General features: G+C 52.3%; 3 protein-coding genes across 3 annotated transcripts; all 3 read right to left on the minus strand.

The window, feature by feature from the left end:
- Positions 1–2,281: 2,281 nt before the first annotated feature.
- LOC122125564 (sialic acid-binding Ig-like lectin 9) lies at positions 2,282–3,772 on the minus strand. Its single transcript, XM_042700086.1, has 5 exons — positions 3,666–3,772; positions 3,281–3,504; positions 3,041–3,136; positions 2,859–2,999; positions 2,282–2,376 (listed from the first exon to the last, which is right to left on the minus strand). The coding sequence occupies exons 1-5, from the start codon at positions 3,770–3,772 to the stop codon at positions 2,282–2,284; spliced, it is 663 nt and encodes a 220-aa protein (XP_042556020.1).
- A 4,206-nt stretch (positions 3,773–7,978) lies between these two features.
- LOC122125565 (myeloid cell surface antigen CD33-like) lies at positions 7,979–11,672 on the minus strand (the record flags this gene model as incomplete). Its single annotated transcript, XM_042700087.1, has 6 exons — positions 7,979–8,302; positions 9,456–9,565; positions 9,672–9,765; positions 10,198–10,245; positions 10,665–10,943; positions 11,111–11,672. Coding segments are annotated over 5 exons (1,080 nt in total), but the record flags the coding sequence as incomplete, so codon positions are not given.
- Positions 11,673–16,488: 4,816 nt separating this feature from the next.
- LOC122125566 (sialic acid-binding Ig-like lectin 6) lies at positions 16,489–17,837 on the minus strand. The gene is made up of 3 exons (XM_042700088.1): positions 17,719–17,837; positions 17,222–17,544; positions 16,489–16,802 (listed from the first exon to the last, which is right to left on the minus strand). Exons 1-3 carry the CDS (start codon positions 17,835–17,837, stop codon positions 16,708–16,710), a joined length of 537 nt encoding a protein of 178 aa, XP_042556022.1. The 3' UTR covers positions 16,489–16,707.
- Between the last annotated feature and the right edge of the window lie 375 nt (positions 17,838–18,212).

Here is an 18,212-nt window from a genome sequence, read left to right on the forward strand (position 1 = left end):
GCTAGCCTTGAGCTGAAGAGCTGAGGGACAGCGCCCAGGCCGAGTTCAGGCTCCACCACCAGACCCCAATCACCCCCCCAAAAAAAAGAAAAGAATCTCAGGAACTTTCCTGCTCAGGCTGTCTTGGAACCCTGATCCTCCAATCTCAGCCTCCTGAGTAGCTAGGATTATAAGCATGAGCCACAGGTGCCCAGCTCATCCTAAAGGATTTGTAATAGTTACTAAAGAGATTTTGCAGTGGGTGCTCTGAGCCTCTTTATTGCCTCCTCCTAGCTCCATGGCTGAAGTCCAGATCTACAGTCTAGAGGACCCTCTGTGGAAATGGATTTCCGTGTAATTCTTCTCAGGGTCCCTGGGCCTCGGGGTCTCCAGAGGCTGGGAGAAGTTGAGAGCAGCATAATGGAGTTCTTCTGGGCAGGTCTCGGGGTCTGGGCCTTGTGTGGGTGATGTGGGCTTGGGGCAGCTGATTGCGGCCTTCTGGTTCTTTCTCAGTTCGGGGGAGCCAGCGCCTAGACAACCTGTCCTGGGAGGGCTGCTTGGCTTGGCCTTCAGATTCTGCATCCAGGGAAACAATAACCACCCTTCATTCATTCAGTCATTCATTCACTCATTTACTCAACACAGAGGTTGGGCACTGGGCAGGTGCCTGGTATAACTTGGCTGCTGAGGCCACAGCTAGGAGAAAAACCCAGTCCCTCACTGAGTCTGCCTTCCATCCCTACGCCCAGGAACAAGGGGTACAGAAAGGCTGGGGGTGTGGCCAAAAGAGTTGGCCAGGCTGGGCATGGGGCTCTACTAGTTTGGCCATGCCCCAGTCCCTTTTGCTTTCAATATTGCTCCAGTAAAGTCTGGTCTTTATGCTCAGGCAAGCCCTGAAGCATCACTCTCCCAATCTCAGCCCACCAAGCAGCCAAGATGACAGACGTGAGCCACCATGCCTAGCTTGTTTTTATGATTTTGATGGTGGGATATCTGTGGACTGGGCAGTCAGCAGCACATCCCGTTTTCCATCTCAGCCCTTCCCACCTCTTTCCCTGCACTCCATAACCGAGAAGGGTAGAAAATCCAAGCAGTGGGCTGGGAAGGTGGCTCAGTGGTAGAGTACTTACCTGGCATGCATAGGCCCTGGGTTTGATTCCTCAGCACCACATAAGCAGAGTAAGCCAGAAGTGGTACTGTGGCTCAAGTGGTTGAGTGCTAACCATAAGCTGAAGAGCTGAGGGACAGCGCCAAGGTCCAGAGTTCAAAGCCCCATGGAAGAAAGAAAGGAACCAAGGAAGAAAGAAAGAAAGAAAAAACCCAAGCAGTCAACGCGGACTCCTGGAATACTACTCTGTAATCAAGAGGCACACGCTCTGGAAGCTTGTTACTAGTCTCTTGGTCTCAGGGACACCCTTCTTTTTCAAGAAGAGTCAAGCAGAGCGGCACAGAGTTATTCAGAAGGCTGAGGAGCAGGAGGATAGCGAGTTTGAAGACATCCTAGATGACAGAGCAAAACCCTGTCCCAGACAAACAAACATCCCTATGTCTCCCAAGAGAATTAGGAGAAGGGGCTTGATTTAGACTCCAGAGTGAATTAGCAGCCTGGTGGGCTGCACACTCACCAGGGCTCAGACCTTAGGGTCGATGGTGCTGTAATGAAGGAAGGTGCTACATCGGGAGACCTGGGTTCTGCAGGTCTCTGCCCCAGGCAGATTTCCTTAACCTCTTCATTCTGTGGGAATAAAGCCCACCTGGAAGCACTGCTGCCCCTACCCTTTCCTAGGCTCCAGACCTCATGACTGACTGCTGACCCCTGACCCCTCCCAACTCACATGACCATGACAGTGAGGCAGAGGGAAAGTAAAGCCTTGGCTCCGGATGCTCAGGCCTGCTGCCATGAAAAACGCTGTGGAGAAGCACCCTGGACTGTGGGAAGAAACAGGGGAGGTTAGCCTGCAGGCATGGACGGGGAGCAAAGTGGGAATGGGCTCACTATACCCCCATGGTGTCTGAGCCTCATTCTGATCCAGGCCTTCCTATTCTCCCTTCTTTTCCTCCCCAAGCCAGCCACAGATCAAGGAAACTGGTGATCAGGGATTCTGGCTGCCTGTTGGGCATGCAGGAAACCAGCCTGTCACTATGGTCCTGAGCCTTCCTCCTGAGGCCTGCCACACCTCTGCTCTCTGCTGAGTGGAGATGCTCACACTCACACACGCACTGATACACTTGCAACACATGCTCATACACTCACACTCATACACACACGCTCACACTCACACATGCACACACACCCACTCTCTCACACATTCACACTCACACTCCCAGGGATGAGAGGTCCCGTTCTACCTGTGCCGGCTCCCCATGACACACTGATGCTCAGGTTCTGAGGTGCATCTGGACAGACAGAGAGACAGACATGGATGTGCCCTTTCCCATGACAGGAGGTGGCTGTTGGTGCTTTCCACACAAAAACTTAGAAAGAGGAAGGGAGTGGAATTCAGCATGCTCTTTCTTTTCTTCCTGATCTCGGGGCTAGTGCTGTCCTGAGTGCTTCTTCCCCTGCCCTTGCTGACCCCCATGTCCTTCCCTGCCCTTGCGGGCTCCCCACATCCTCCCCTGCCATCATGGGGTCCCATGACCCGCTTTGCCCTCACTGACTCTCCATGTCCACTTCTGCCTTTGTGGACCACCAAGTCTCCTTCTGTCCCCACTGACTCCCATGTCCTCCTCTGCCCTCACTGACCCCTCTGTACTAATTGGGTCCCATGTGCCCCCTGCCCTCACAGAACCTCATGTCCTCCCCTGACCTTGTGGGGTCCCCCATTTGCCCCTGCCCTGGTGTCCCCAGGGGCCCTGAGACTTGGCCTGGCACTCACAAGATACATTGAGCTGCACGTTTCTCTCCACTGTCACCTCGACTCTGGGAAAGGTTGCCTGGCAGGTGAGATTGGCCCCGTGATCCTCTGGCGAGGGGGTGATGGGGAGCACAAGGGTGGGGTTGGCCTCGGGGTCCAGGACTGTGGAGGACGACGACCTCCAGGGGAACACAGGGGCATCCCCTGCTGACAGGCCCACGGCACCAAACAGGTGAGGTTGCTGCAGCATCCGGACTGCAGGGTCTCGGGCACATCCACGACAGGGACCTCCGTGAGCACTGGGAGACACACACCCAGGCTGGGGGACCAAGCCTATTCTTGGCTCAGGTCAGCCTGTCCCTCACCCCTACTTCCCCCCTTCCATGAAGACCAGAGGATCTATCCCCACACCGCAGGCCTCCATCATGTGGCCCTGTCCTGACCTGTGAGCCACAGAGAGAGCTGCTTGTCTTTGTAACTGTGTCTCACAGAACTGCTCTGTATTCTGAAGAAGTATCTTCCCGTATCCTTCCTCTTTGCATCTCTGATGCCCAAGGAGCAGTTGTTGTCCTGAGGGTCCCCGACCAGCTGGAATCGGCCACGAGTCTCCATATCCACATCTCTATGTGGGTTGTTGGGTTGTTGGTGGCCATCAGAGATCCATAGCCTACATTAGTCCCAGCCAGGAACCAGTAGCCAAAGACTGGGTCAGTGGAGCTCTGCAAACCAGAGTGCAAGAAAGTGCAGGGCCCGAGGACACACAGACCCTCCTGCACCGTCACAGACTCCGGCACTTCCAGTGTGTTTATCTCATGTGCAGCCCGGAACCTTCCGTCGGGGACACCACCATCGTCAGCTTGGCTCAGCTTCCCCAGCCCCTCTGCCTGTGCCTGCTCAAGGGCCCACAGTAAGGCCAGCAGCAGCCGCCACCACATCGCTGAGGCAGAGGGCTGCTGGCTGGGATCCAGCCAGTGGGAGCAGGGAAGTGAGGTGAGGTGAGAAGTTGGGGGTGTGAGTGATCAGTCTTGGTGTCAGGACTGGCAGCCCCAGGGGACGGGCAGGAATGAGGAGTCAGGAGACCACAGAGGAGGAAGTTTATGCCCAGTCGCTGTTAGAGAAACTTTGCCACTTCCCTTCCCAGATGGGGCTTAGATGGGGCCATAGTCCACCAAGGGAGACTGACACTGTGCTACTCAACCTCTGTCTGTGGCCTCACCCTGCCCCACCAGGCCAGTCAGCACTTCCTGAGCACACTCAGCTTTCAGGTCCTCTGGGGAATCCACCTGGCAGGACTTGAATTCCGGCCTGGAAAAAGGCACAACAATTGGGGGAAGGTCCCCGGAATGAATGATCATGACAACAATCTGACCAGCAGCAGCTTCTTTCTGTATGAGAGAAACCATGACTGATTTCCTCTCTGCCTTTTGAGAAATTCTCTAAGGAAGGAGGAGGTGAAGAATCTCCAGGCCAAGCCAGCATTTTCTGGAAGGGGCTGTGATGCAGGGGCCTGTAAGAAACCCCATTATCCGGGCTGGGAAGGTGGCTCAGTGGTAGAGTGCTTGCCTTGCATGCCTGAGGCCCTGCGTTCAATTCCTCAGCACCACGTAAGCAAAAAGAAAAAAGCGGGAAGTGGCGCTGTGGCTCAAGTGGTAGAGCGCTAGCCTTGAGCTGAAGAACTGAGGGACAGCACCCAGGCACAGAGTTCAGGCCCCCTCCCCCCCTCCAAAAAAAAAATCCATTACCCCATGCAGATAGCTGGAGAGTTCTCAGACAGGCATGGCTTCAGGATAGGGTGTGGCTTCTCGGGTGATTTAGGGCCTCTGAGCTTATCTTCTCTCTGTGGTGCTTAATCTCAATTTGTCTGGGGTTAGCCTTGCCGAGATTAGTAAAGGGCTCTCAGGGCTTGTGTGTGGCACTGGGATCCTGAGGGCTATGCCATAAGCTGAGCAGCCATTTCTCCTATTCTCTGCTTCATGGATGCCAGGAACTGAGCAGCTTTCCTCCCTTGGGTCCTGCCGCAGGCCCAAAAGCGCCATCTTGCCATAGAAGGAAACTTCTGACGTCTGGAGCCAGGACAAATCTTCCTTCCTTTTCCATAGAGTCTCCCAGGTATTTGTCACAGTGATAGGGAAAGTGGCTACTTCCCTGCCCTTCCCCAGGTGTTCCTGGCATGGACATGGACCAGAGACCTAGAGCCTGCTATGTGAGTACCAGCCAAAGAGGTTGGTTTCGGAGTCAGGGGATCCTGGCCCCCTCATCTGTCATAGGAGACCTCTCAATTCCTGACCTTCCCATGGGAAGATGGAGGTCAATATTCTCTGCAGACTCCCAGCTGGTTGTCATGTATGCCATGAGGCCACGAGTCCTACCCTGCCATCCACAGTGGTAGTTCTGAGACCTGCCCCCCAGCAAGCATCTCCCATGGGTCCATATTTTCTTCAGGGATGCAGCATCTGATCTTTGCAGTAAGGAAGTCAGAGTCAGAGTCTGTAGCCACACAGTGGCCAGGCTGGACCTGTGGCCCTAATGCCCGCTGTGCTGCCCGGGGAAGGGGCCTAGCCAAGCTGCAGACCTGTACAGCTGGATGCGGAGGCTCAGGGAATGTGATAGGCCAATTGCGTCCATCTTCAAATTCACATATGGAAGTCCTAACTCTCAGGAACTCAGGATGAAACTATATTTGTATATTGTGTCAATAAAGAGAAGCTAAGTCAAAATGAGTTCTCGAGGGTGGATTTGAATCCAATACAACCTGTATACTCATTGGAGAGGAGGCAGGAACAACTACCACACAGGAAAGACCACATGAGAACACAGAGAGAAGATGGCTGATCAAGGAGAAAGATCACAGGAGGAGTGAGTCCTGATCCCACCATGGCCTGGAACTTCCTGTCACCTCCCCTCCTTCCCCAATCAAGTACGGAAGCATCTCATTGCAGCCAGTAGTGAGCCAGCTAGTCTTCAGCCCTCAGATTGTCAGGGCAAGTCCCTAAGACCGGGATGCTCAGAGGATGGAGGAGAAAGAGAAGTGAAGAGTCCCTGGCACAGGCTCTATCTCTGCATGGCTGCTACTGCATCCTTGCTCTCCCCTCCCCAGGTAGGACATTCTGTCTGTGTTTAGTGGAGGGGAGGAATTGAAGTGAGGCAGACTCCGGAGGAGCACTGGCTGGTGACAGGGAAGTAGTGTGGGATCACAGCCTGGCCAGATCAGAGCTGAGTCAGGAGATGAGCGGGGAGCCCAATAGAGGGAGCTCAGCTCTGTCTGGTGGGTGGACAGATAAGCTGGGAGACAAGGTAACCCCAGACTAATGGGCAGGTCCAGAGCCATAGAGAATGGAGGAAACCACAATGGACTAACATGACACAAATATCTGCCCACACCAAGCATGTGGCCTATGAGGGCAGACAGACCATAAACAAAAATACTAAGGAACTGAAGTCTTTTCAGAATGTGATGAAGAAAATGTCAGGAAAATTAAACAATTCATCAAGAGGAAGGGATTAGATCATGGTTAATATATGAGGTATGGTTGCATTGATACAGGTGCAATGCCAGGGCGCTACCCACCATTACTGATTGGCTGGAGCTCACTGGACACCAGGGAGGGGGCATGCACTTTCACCTCCTGATTGGATCTGGTAGCTACCCATCAGCTCTTAGAGGCACACACTCTATATGGCAATGGGGTAGTCATATGCACGGCTGATTGACCAGAGAAGAGACATGTGTATTCTGATTGGCTGGAGAACAGAACTGACTGGCCCCACCTCCATAGCAGTTACCTGGTCAGCTCCAACTCCAGCCTTTGTCCCCTTTGCCTTCAGTCAGATTCTTTATACTTTGTGATCCATTATGATAAATGTGAACTCTTCTTCCCCCTCTTCCTCCTCCTCTGACTATCCTTGGCCCTTTGTATTTCTGAATAAATCTGAGAATCAACTTCTCAATTTATCACATACACATATATATTAACCTCTATCTACTTACATGCACAATATACATAGATACATATATTGTAACTTGTTTTGTTTTTTTATTCTGTGCTTTGTGTTTTTTTCTTTTAACTCCACTGTGATTATTTTAAATCAATATAGTAAGAACTGAGGAGGCATTTGATTTTGTTGTTGTTTGGTTTTTAGTTGGTCATGGGGCTTGAACTCAGAGCCTGGGTGTTCTCCCTGAAATTTGTTGATCAAAGCCAGAGCTCTAATACTTTAAGCCACAGCACTACTTCAGTTTTCTGGAGGCTAATAGGAGATAAGAGTCTCAATGACTTTCTAGTCCCAGGTGGCTTCGATTGATCCTTGATTCTTTAATCTCAGACTCCTGAGTAGCTAGGATTACCAGTGTAACTCACCAGCACCAGGCTGTGGGTCTCTCTTATTCCTGTGTGACTTTTTTTCTTTTTTATTAAGATTTCACTTTTACTTATTTTGTGTTTGTAGAATTGAAACCAGCACCTGTGCATGCTGGACAAGTGCTCTACCATGAAGCCATATCTCCAAGGAGAGAAACAATAATGGGCTCTGGACATGATACACTGCCTCCTGCAGGTTCAGTACTGCAATCCTGGCTCAGTTCTGGGAAGGTCTGATGGCTGATTGCTGGAGGGTTTTGTTGTGGTTGTCATTTTGGTATTGAGGAATGAACTCAGGGCCTGGGTGCTATCTCAGAGCTTTTTCCTTCAAGGCTGGTGCTCTCCCTCTTAAGCCACCATTCTACTTCCATCCTTTTGGTGGTTAATGGGACATAAGAATCTCAGGAACTGGACTGGGAAGGTGGCTCAGTGGTAGAGTGCTTGCCTTGCATGCATGAGGCCCTGCGTTCAATTCCTCAGCACCACATAAGCAAAAAGAAAAAAGCTGGAAGTGGCACTGTGGCTCAAGTGGTAGAGTGCTAGCCTTGAGCTGAAGACCTGAGGGACAACGCCCAGGCCAAGAGTTAGGCTCCACGACTAGACTCCCCCCCCCACCCCCCCCCGCCGCAAAAAAAAAAAAAAAAAAGAATCTCAAGAACTTTCGTGCTCAGGCTGGCTTGGAACCCTGATCCTCCAATCTCAGCCTCCTGAGTAGCTAGAATTATAAGCATGAGCCACAGGTGCCCAGCTCATCCTAAAGGATTTGTAAATGTTACTAGAGACTTTGCAGTGGGTGCTCTGAGCCTCTTTGTTGCCTCCTCCTGGCTCCATGGCTGAGGTCCACATCTACAGTCTAGAGGACCCTCTGTGGAAATGGATTTCCGTGTAATTCTCCTCAGGGTCCCTGGGCTTCGGGGTCTCCAGAGGCTGGGAGAAGTTGAGAGCAGCATAATGGAGTTCTTCTGGGCAGCTCTCGGGGTCTGGGCCTTGTGTGGGTGATGTGGGCTTGGGGCAGCTGATTGCGGCCTTCTGGTTCTTTCTCAGTTCTGGGGAGCCAGCGCCGGGACAACCTGTCCTGGGAGGGCTGTTTGGCTTGGCCTTCAGATTCTGCATCCAGGGAAACAATAACCACCCTTCATTCATTCAGTCATTGGTTCACTCATTTACTCAACACAGAGGTTGGGCACTGAGCAGGTGCCTGGTATAACTTGGCTGCTGAGGCCACAGCTGGGAGAAAAACCCAGTCCCTCACTGAGTCTGCCTTCCATTCCCACCCCCAGGAACAAGGGGTACAGGAAGGCTGGGGGTGTGGCCAACAGATTTGGCCAGGGTGGGCATGGTGCTGTACTAGTTTGGCCATGCCCCCAGTCCCTTTTGATTTCAATGTTGTTACAGTAAAGTCTGGTCTTTATGCTCAGGCAAGCCCTGAAGCATCAGTCTCCCAATCTCAGCCTACCAAGGAGCCCAGATGACAGACATGAGCCACCATGCCTAGCTTGTTTTTATGATTTGATTGTGCTATATCTGTGGACTGGGCAGTCAGCAGCACATCCCGTTTTCCATCTCAGCCCTTCCCACCTCTTTCCCTGCACTCCATAGCCAAGAAGGGTAGAAAATCCAAGCAGTGGGCTGGGAAGGTGGCTCAGTGGTAGAGTACTTGCCTGGCATGGGTAGGCCTTGGGTTCAATTCCTCAGCACCCCATAAGCAGAGTAAGCCAGAACTGGTATTGTGGCTCAAAGGTTGAGTGCTAGCCATAAGCTGAAGCTGAGGGACAGTGCCAAGGCCCAGAATTCAAAGCCCCATGAAAGACAGAAACAACAGAAAGAAAGAAAGAAAAAAAAGAAAGAAAGAGAGAAAGAAAGAAAGAGAGAGAAAGAAAGAAGGAAGCTGAAGGGAGGAAGGAACGAATGAAAGAAAGAAAGAAAAAAGGAAGGAAGGAAAGAAGGAAGAAATCCCAAGCAGTCAACGCGGCCTCCTGGAATACTAGTCTGTAGTCATGAGGCACACGCTCTAGAAGTGTGTCACTAGTCTCTTGGTCTCAGAGACACCCTTTTTTCTAAAGAAGAGTCAAGCAGAGCGGCACAGAGTTATTCAGAAGGCTGAGGAGCAGAAGGATAGCGAGTTTGAAGACATCCTAGATGACAGAGCAAAACCCTGTCCCAGACAAACAAACATCCCTATGTCTCCCAAGAGAATTAGGAGAAGGGGCTTGATTTAGACTCCAGAGTGAATTAGCAGCCTGGTGGGCTGCACACTCACCGGGGCCCGGATCTTAGCTTCGATGTTGATGTAATGAAGGAAGGTGCTGGGCTGGGAGACCTGGGTTCTGCACGTCTCTGCCCGAGGCAGATTTCCTTAACCTCTTCATGCTGTGGGAATAAAGCCTGTCTAGAAACAGTGCTGCCTGCCCCTACCCTTTCCTAGGCTCCAAACCCCATGACTCTGACTGCTGACCCCTGAGCCCTCCCAACTCACATGACGACGACAATGAGGAAGAGGGAAAGTAGAGCCTTGGCACCGATGCTCAGGCCTGCTGCCATGAAAAACGCTGTGGAGAAGCAGCCCTGGCCTGTGTGGGAGAAACAGGTGAGGTTAGCCTGCAGGCATGGACGGGGCGGGGGGGGGGGCTAAGGGGAGATGGGCTCGCTATTCCCCCATGGTGTCTGAGCCTCTTTGTGATCCAGGCCTTCCTATTCTCCCTTCTTTTCCTTCCCAAGCCAGCCACAGATCAAGGACACTGGTGATCGGGGATTCTGGCTGGCTATTCAGCCAGCAAGAAACCAGCCTGTCACTATGGCCCTGAGCCTTCCTCCTGAGGCCTGAACATACGATTGCTGTCTGCTGAGTGGAGATGGTCACACTCACTCACTCACTGATACACTTGCAACACATGCTCATACACTCACACTCATACACACATGCTCACACTCACACATGCACACACACCCACTCTCTCACACATTCACACTCACACTCCCGGGGATGAGAGGTCCCGTTCTACCTGTGCCGGCTCCCCATGACACACTGATGCTCAGGTTCTGAGGTGCATCTGGACAGACAGAGAGACAGACATGGATGTGCCCTTTCCCATGACAGGAGGTGGCTGTTGGTGCTTTCAACACAAAAACTTAGAATGCGGAAGAGGGTGGAATTCAGCATGCTCTTTCTTTTCTTCCTGATCTGGGGCTAGTGCTGTCCTGAGTGCTTCTTCCTCTGCCCTCCCTGACCCCATCTCCCCTGCTCTAGCCGGATCCCCTGTGACCTCCCCTGCCTATGTTGACTACCATGACCCTATCTGCCCTCACTGATCCCCCATGAACTCTCCTAAACTCTCCTACCCTTGTAGGGTCTCCTACATACACCCCTGCCCTTGCTGACCCTTCATAGCCTCCCCTGACCTTGTGTGGTCCCCCGTGTGCCTCCTGAACTCAGGTCCCCAGGGGCCCTGGGACTTGGCCTGGCACTCACAGGATACATTGAGCCGCACGGTTCTCTCCACTGTCACTCCAACTCCAGGGAAGGTTGCCTGACAGGTGAGATTGGCCCCGTGATCCTCCGGCGATGGGGTGATAGGGAGCACAGGGGTGGGGTTGGCCCCGGGTTCCAGGACCATGGGGGACGACGAACTCCAGGAGAACACAGGGGGCGTCCCCTGCTCACAGGCCCATGGCACCAAACAGGTGACGTTGCTGCGGCGTCCAGACTGCAGGGTCTCGGGCACATCCACGACAGGGACCTCCGTGAGCGCTGGGGGAGACACACCCAAGCTGGGGCCATCGTGGGGACAAAGCCTGTTCTTGGCTCAGGTCAGCCTGTCCCTCACCCCTACCTCCCCCCTGCCATGAAGACCAGAGGACCTGTCCCTACCCCGCGGGCCCAGAGAAGGGGGCTTCCCCATGTCGTCCTGTCCTGACCTGTAACCCACAGAGAGAGCTGGTTGTCTTTGTAACTGTGTCTCACAGAACGGCTCTGTATTCTGAAGAAGTATCTTCCCGTGTCCTTCCTCTTTGCATCTCTGATGCCCAAGGAGCAGTTGTTGTCCTGAGGGTCCCCTACCAGCTGGAATCGGCCACGGGTCCCCATATCCACGTCTCTATGTGGGTTGTTGGTGGCCACAGGAGATCCATAGCCTACATTAGTCCCATCCAGGAACCAGTAGCCAAAGACTGGGTCAGTGGAGCTCTGCAAACCAGAGTGGAAGAAAGTGCAGGGCACAAGGACACACAGACCCTCCTGCACCGTCACAGACTCCGGCACTTCCAGTGTGTATCCGTTATATGCAGCCCAGAAGCTTCCGTCGGGGACACCACCATCGTCAGCTTGGCTCAGCTTCCCCGGCTCCTCTGTCTGTGCCCGCTCAAGGGCCCACAGTAAGGGCAGCAGCAGCCACCACCACATCACTGAGGCAGAGGGCTGCTGGCTGGGATCCAGCCAGGTGGAACAGGGAAGTGAAGTGAGGTGAGAATTTGGGGGTGTGAGTTACCGGTCTTGGTGTCAGGACTGACAGCAACAGAGGATGCACAGGAATGAGGAGTCAGGTGACCACAGAGGAGGAAGTTTACGGCCAGTCGCTGTTAGGGACACTTTCCCACTTCCCTTCCTAGATGGGGCCAAGATGGGGCCAGAGTGCACCAAGAAGAATGGACAGGGCACTCCCGGTCCACTGTCTGTGGATTCACCCTTGCCTCCATCAGGCCGGTCAGCACTTCCTGAGCACACACAGCTTCTGGGTGCTCTAGGGAATCCACGTGGAAGGACTTGAATTCAGGCCTGGCAAGAAGGCACAACAATTGGGGGAAGGTCCCCCAAAAGAATGACCATGACAACAACCCCACCAGCACCTGCTTCTTTCTGTATAAGAGGAACCATGACTGATTTCATCTCTGCCTCTTAAGAAATTCTCTAAGGAAGGAGGAGGTGGAGAACTCCAGGCCAAGCCAGCATTTTCTGGAAGGGGCTCTGATACAGGCTTCTGTAAGAAACCCCATTACCCCATGCAGACAGCTGGAGAGTTCTCAGAAAGGCATGGGTTCAGGATGGGGTGTGGCTTCTGGGGGGATTTGGGGCCTCTGAGCTTATCTTCTCTCTGTGGTGGTTAATCTCAATGGTCAATGTGGCTGGGGTTAGCCTTGCCAAGATTAGTAAAAGGCTCCTCAGGGCTTGTGTGCAGCACTGGGATCTTGAGGGCTATGCCATAAGCTGAGCAGCCATTTTTCCTACTGTCTGCTTCGTGGATGCCAGGAACTGAGCAGCTTTCCTCCCCTGGGTCCTGCCACAGGCCCAAAAGCAATGGAGCCATCTTGCCATAGACAGAAACTTCTGAAGTCTGGAGCCAGGACAAATCTTTTTTCCTTTTCGATAGTGTCCCCCAGGTATTTGTCACAATGATAGGAAAAGTTGGCCACTTCCCTACCCTTCCCCAGGTGTTCCTGACGTGGACATGAAGCAGAGACAAAGACCCTGGCATGTGAGCAGCAGCCACACGATGTTGGCATTACAGTCAGGGGATCCTGGCCCCCTCATCTGTCTCAGGAGACCTCTCAATTCCTGACCCTCCCATGGGAAGATGGAGGTCAATGTTCTCTGCAGACTCCCAGTTGGTTGTCATGAATGTCGTGAGGCCAGGAGTCCTACCCTGCCCATCCTCAGTGGTCGTTCTGAGACCTGCCCCCAGCAAGCATCTCCTGGGGCCCACATTTCCTTCTGGGCTGCAGCATCTGAGACTTCGCAACAAGGAAGTCAGATTCAGACTCTGTAGCCACATAGTGGCCAGGCTGGACCTGTGGCCCTAATGCCCACTGTGCTGCCCGGGGAAGGGGCCTAACCAAGTGCAGACCTGTACAGCTGGATGCGGAGGCTCAGGGAATGTGATAGGACAATTGCGTCCATCTTCAAATTCACATATGGAAGTCTCAACTAGCAGCCACTGAGGATGTGACTATATTTGTATATTATGTCGATAAAGAGAAGCTAATAGAAAATGAGCTCACGAAGGTGGATTTGAATCCAATACAACCTGTATACTCATTGGAGAGGAGGCAGGACCAACTACCACACAGGAAAGACCACATGAGAACACAGAGAGAAGATGGCTGATCAAGGAGAAAGATCACAAGGGAAGTGAGTCCTGATGCCACCATGACCTGGGACTTCCTGCCCCCCCCCCCGCCCCCACCAAGGACTGGAGCATCTTGTTGTGGCCCATAGTGGGCCAGCTAGTCTTCAGCCCTCAGATTGTCAGGGCAAGTCTGTAAGACCAGGCTGCTCAGAGGATGCAGGAGAAAGAGAAGTGAAGAGTCCCTGGCACAGGCTCTATCTGCATGGCTGCTCATCCTTGCTCTCCCCTCCCCAGGTAGGACATTCTGTCTGTGTTTAGTGGAGGGGAGGAATTGAAGTGAGGCAGACTCAGGAGGAGCACTGACTGGTGACAGGGAAGCAGTGTGGGATTACAGCCTGGCTAGATTAGAGCTGAGTCAGGAGATGAGCGGGGAGCCCAATAGAGGGAGCTCAGATCTGTCTGGTGGGTGGACAGATAAGCTGGGAGACAAGGTGACCCCAGACTAATGGGCAGTCCAGAGTCATAGAGAATGGAGGAAACCCAAATGGACTAACATGACACAATTATCTGCCCACACCAAGCATGTGGCCTATGAGGGTAGACAGACCATAAACAAAAATACTAAGGAACTGAAGTCTTTTGAAAATGTGATGAAGAAAATGTCAGGAAAATTAAAGAGTTTATCAAGAGGAAGGGATTGGAACATGGCTAATATGTGAGGTATGGGTGCATTGGTATAGGTGCAATGCCAGGGCGCTACCCACTATTACTGATTGGCTGGAGCTCACTGGACACCAGGGAGGGGGCATGCACTTTCACCTCCTGATTGGCTCTGGTAGCTACCCATCAGCTCTTAGAGACACACACTCTATATGGCAATGGAGTAGTCATATGCACGGCCGATTGGCCAGAGAAGAGACATGTGTATTCTGATTGGCTGGAGAACAGACTTGGGAACTCTGATTGGCTGGCCCCACCACCATAGCAGTTACCTGGGCAGCTCCAACTCCAGCTCTTGGCCCCTTTGTCTTCAGTCAGATGCTTTATACTTTGTGATCCAGTATGGTAAGACTTAACTCTTCTTCCTCCTCTTCCTCCTCCTCTGACTATCCTTGGCCCTTTGTATTTCTGAATAAATCTGAGAACCAACTTCTCAGTTTATCACATACATGTATATATTAACCTGTATCTACTTACATGCACAATATACATCGATACATATATTGTAGCTTGTTTTGTTTTTTCATTCTGTGCTTTTTGTTTTTTTCTTTTAACTCTACTGTGATTATTTTAAATCAATATAGTAAGAACTGAAGACGCATTTGATTTTGTTGTTGTTTGGTTTTTGGTTGGTCACGGGACTTGCACTCAGAGCCTGGGTGCTCTCCCTGAAATTTGTTGATTAAAGCCAGAGCTCTAATACTTTGAGCCACAGTACCACTTCAGTTTTCTGGAGGCTAATGGGAGATAAGAGTCTCAATGACTTTCCTGTCCCAGGTGGCTTCGATTGATCCTTGATTCTTTAATCTCAGACTCCTGAGTAGCTAGGATTACAGTGTAACTCACCAGCACCAGGCTGTGGGTCTCTCTTTTTCCTGTGTGACTTTTTTTCTTTTTTATTAAGATTTCGCTTTTACTTATTTTGTAGAATTGAAACCAGCACCTGTGCATGCTGAACAAGTGCTCTACCATGAAGTCTTATCTCCAAGGAGAGAAACAATAATGGGCTCTGGACATGATACACTGCCTCCTGCAGGTTCAGTACTGCAATCCTGGCTCAGTTCTGGGAAGGTCTGATGGCTGATTGCTGGAGGGTTTTGTTGTGGTTGTCATTTTGGTATTGAGGAATGAACTCAGGGCCTGGGTGCTATCTCAGAGCTTTTTCCTTCAAGGCTGGTGCTCTCCCTTTTAAGCCACCGTTCTACTTCCATCCTTTTGGTGGTTAATGGGACATAAGAATCTCAGGAACTGGACTGGGAAGGTGGCTCAGTGGTAAGAGTACTTGCCTGGCATGGGTAGGCCTTCGGTTCAATTCCTCAGCACCACATAAGCAGAGTAAGCCAGAAATGGTACTGTGGCTCAAGTGGTTGAGTACTAGCCATAAGCTGAAGCTGAGGGACAGTGCCAAGGCCCAGAATTCAAAGTCCCATGAAAGACAGAAACAACGGAAAGAAAGAAAGAGAAGGAAGCTGAAGGAAGGGAGGAAGGAACGAAAGAAAGAAAGAAAGAAAGAAAGAAAGAAAGAAAGAAAGAAAGAAAGAAAGAAAGAAAGAAAGAAAGAAAGAAAGAAAGAAAGAAAGAAAGAAAGAAAGAAAGAAAGAAAGAAAGAAAGAAAGAAAGAAAGAAAGAAAGAAAGGAAGGAAGGAAGGAAGGAAGGAAGGAAGGAAGGAAGCAAGCAAGGAAGGAAGGAAGCAAGGAAGCAAGGAAAGAAGGAAGGAAGGAAGGAAGGAAGGAAGGAAGGGAAGAAGGAAGAAAACCCAAGCAGTCACCGCGGCCTCCTGGAATACTACTCTGTAATCATGAGGCACCCGCTCTGGAAGCTTGTCACTAGTCTCTTGGTCTCAGGGACACCCTTTTTTCTAAAGAAGAGTCAAGCAGAGCGGCACAGAGTTATTCAGAAGGCTGAGGAGCAGGAGGATAGCGAGTTTGAAGACATCCTAGATGACAGAGCAAAACCCTGTCCCAGACAAACAAACATCCCTATGTCTCCCAAGAGAATTAGGAGAAGGGGCTTGATTTAGACTCCAGAGTGAATTAGCAGCCTGTGGGCTGCACACTCACCGGGGCCCGTACCTTAGGGTCAATGATGCTGTAATGAAGGAAGGTGCTACATCGGGAGACCTGGGTTCTGCAGGTCTCTGCCCGAGGCAGATTTCCTTAACCTCTTCATTCTGTGGGAATAAAGCCCGCCTGGAAGCACTGCTGCCCCTACCCTTTCCTAGGCTCCAGACCTCATGACTGACTGCTGACCCCTGACCCCTCCCAACTCACATGACCATGACACTGAGGCAGAGGGAAAGTAAAGCCTTGGCTCTGGATGCTCAGGCCTGCTGCCATGAAAAACGCTGTGGAGAAGCAGCCCTGGCCTGTATGGGAGAAACAGGTGAGGTTAGCCTGCAGGCATGGAAGGAGGCTAAGAGGGAATGGGCTCGCTATTCCCCCATGGTGTCTGAGCCTCATTCTGATCCAGGCCTTCGTATTCTCCCTTGTTTTCCTTCCCAAGCCAGCCACAGATCAAGGACTCTGGTGATCGGGGATTCTGGCTGCCTATTGGGCCTGCAGGAAACCAGCCTGTCACTATGTTCCTGAGCCTTCCTCCTGAGGCCTGCCACACCTCTGCTCTCTGCTGAGTGGAGATGGTCACACTCACACACTCATACACTTGCAACACATGCTCATACACTCACACTCATACACACATGCTCACACTCACACATGCACACACATACCCTTTTACACATTCACACTCACACACCCAGGGATGAGAAGTCCCGTTCTACCTGTGCCGGCTCCCCGTGACACACTGATTCTCAGGTTCTGAGGTGCATCTGGATAAACAGAGAGACAGACATGGATGTCTCCTTTCCCATGAGAGGAGGTGGCTGTTGGTGCTTCAACACAAAAACTTAGAAAGAGGAACGGAGTGGAATTCAGCATGCTCTTTCTTTTCTTCCTGATCTCGGGGCTAGTGCTGTCCTGAGTGCTTCTTCCTCTGCCCTCCCTGACCCCATCTCCCCTGCCCTTGCCAGGTTCCCTGTGACCTCTCCTGCCTACATTGACCACCATGATCCCATCTGCCCTCACTGATCCCCCATGAACTCTCCTAAACTCTCCTACCCTTGTAGGGTCTCCTACATACACCCCTGCCCTTGCTGACCCTTCATAGCCTCCCCTGACCTTGTGTGGTCCCCCGTGTGCCTCCTGAACTCAGGTCCCCAGGGGCCCTGGGACTTGGCCTGGCACTCACAGGATACATTGAGCCGCACGGTTCTCTCCACTGTCACTCCAACTCCAGGGAAGGTTGCCTGGCAGGTGAGATTGGCCCCGTGATGCTCCGGCGATGGGGTGATAGGGAGCACAGGGGTGGGGTTGGCCCCGGGTTCCAGGACCGTGGGGGACGACGAACTCCAGGAGAACACAGGGGGCGTCCCCTGCTCACAGGCCCACGGCACCAAACAGGTGACGTTACTGCAGCGTCCAGACTGCAGGTTCTCGGACACATCCACGACAGGGACCTCCGTGAGCACTGGGGGAGACACACCCAGGCTGGGGCCATCGTGGGGACAAAACCTGTTCTTGGCTCAGGTCAGCCTGTCCCTCACCCCTACCTCCCTCCTGCCATGAAGACCAGACGACCTGTCCCCACCCCGCGGGCCCAGGGATGGGCGCCTCCCCCATGTGTTCCTGTCCTGACCTGTGAGCCACAGAGAGAGCTGCTTGTCTTTGTAACTGAGTCTCACAGACTTGCCCTGTATTCTGAAGAAGTATCTTCCCGTGTCCTTCCTCTTTGCATCTCTGATGCCCAAGGAGCAGTTGCTGTCCTGCGGGTCCCCGACCAGCTGGAATCGGCCACGGGTCTCCATATCCACATCTCTATGTGGGTTGTTGGGTTGTTGGTGGCCACCAGAGATCCATAGCCTACATTAGTCCCAGCCAGAAACCAGTAGCCAAAGACTGGGTCAGTGGAGCTCTGCAAATCAGAGTGGAAGAAAGTGCAGGGCTGGAGGACACACAGACCCTCCTGCAAGGTCACAGACTCTGGCACTTCCAGTGTGTATATCCCATATGCAGCCTGGAACCTTCTGTCAGGGACACCATCGTCAGTTTGGCTCAGCTTCCCCGGCTTTCTGCCTGTGCCTGCTCAAGGGCCCATGGCAAGGGCAGCAGCAGCTGCCACCACATCACTGAGGCAGAGGGCTGCTGTCTGGGATCCAGCCAGGTGGGAGCAGGGAAGTGAG

The sequence above is a fragment of the Dipodomys spectabilis genome, unplaced genomic scaffold, assembly GCF_019054845.1.
Source record: "Dipodomys spectabilis isolate Male_0828 unplaced genomic scaffold, ASM1905484v1 ptg000266l, whole genome shotgun sequence".
In the NCBI taxonomy this organism is placed as follows: Eukaryota; Metazoa; Chordata; class Mammalia; order Rodentia; family Heteromyidae; genus Dipodomys; species Dipodomys spectabilis.

Coding starts and splice junctions, on each gene's coding strand:
- LOC122125564 (XM_042700086.1), bottom strand. CDS start 3,772: ATGTGGTGGCGGCTGCTGCTGGCCTTACTGTGGGCCCTTGAGCAGGCA. Junction 3,000..3,040: donor GCCGTGGGCCTGTCAGCAGG/GGATGCCCCTGT, acceptor CGTCCTCCACAG/TCCTGGACCCCGAGGCCAAC. Junction 2,377..2,858: donor CGTGCAGCTCAATGTATCTT/GTGAGTGCCAGG, acceptor CTGTCTGTCCAG/ATGCACCTCAGAACCTGAGC.
- LOC122125566 (XM_042700088.1), bottom strand. CDS start 17,837: ATGGAGACCCGTGGCCGATTCCAGCTGGTCGGGGACCCGCAGGACAGC. Junction 17,545..17,718: donor TTCTTCAGAATACAGGGCAA/GTCTGTGAGACT, acceptor AGCCAAGAACAG/GTTTTGTCCCCACGATGGCC. Junction 16,803..17,221: donor CGTGCGGCTCAATGTATCCT/GTGAGTGCCAGG, acceptor CTGTTTATCCAG/ATGCACCTCAGAACCTGAGA.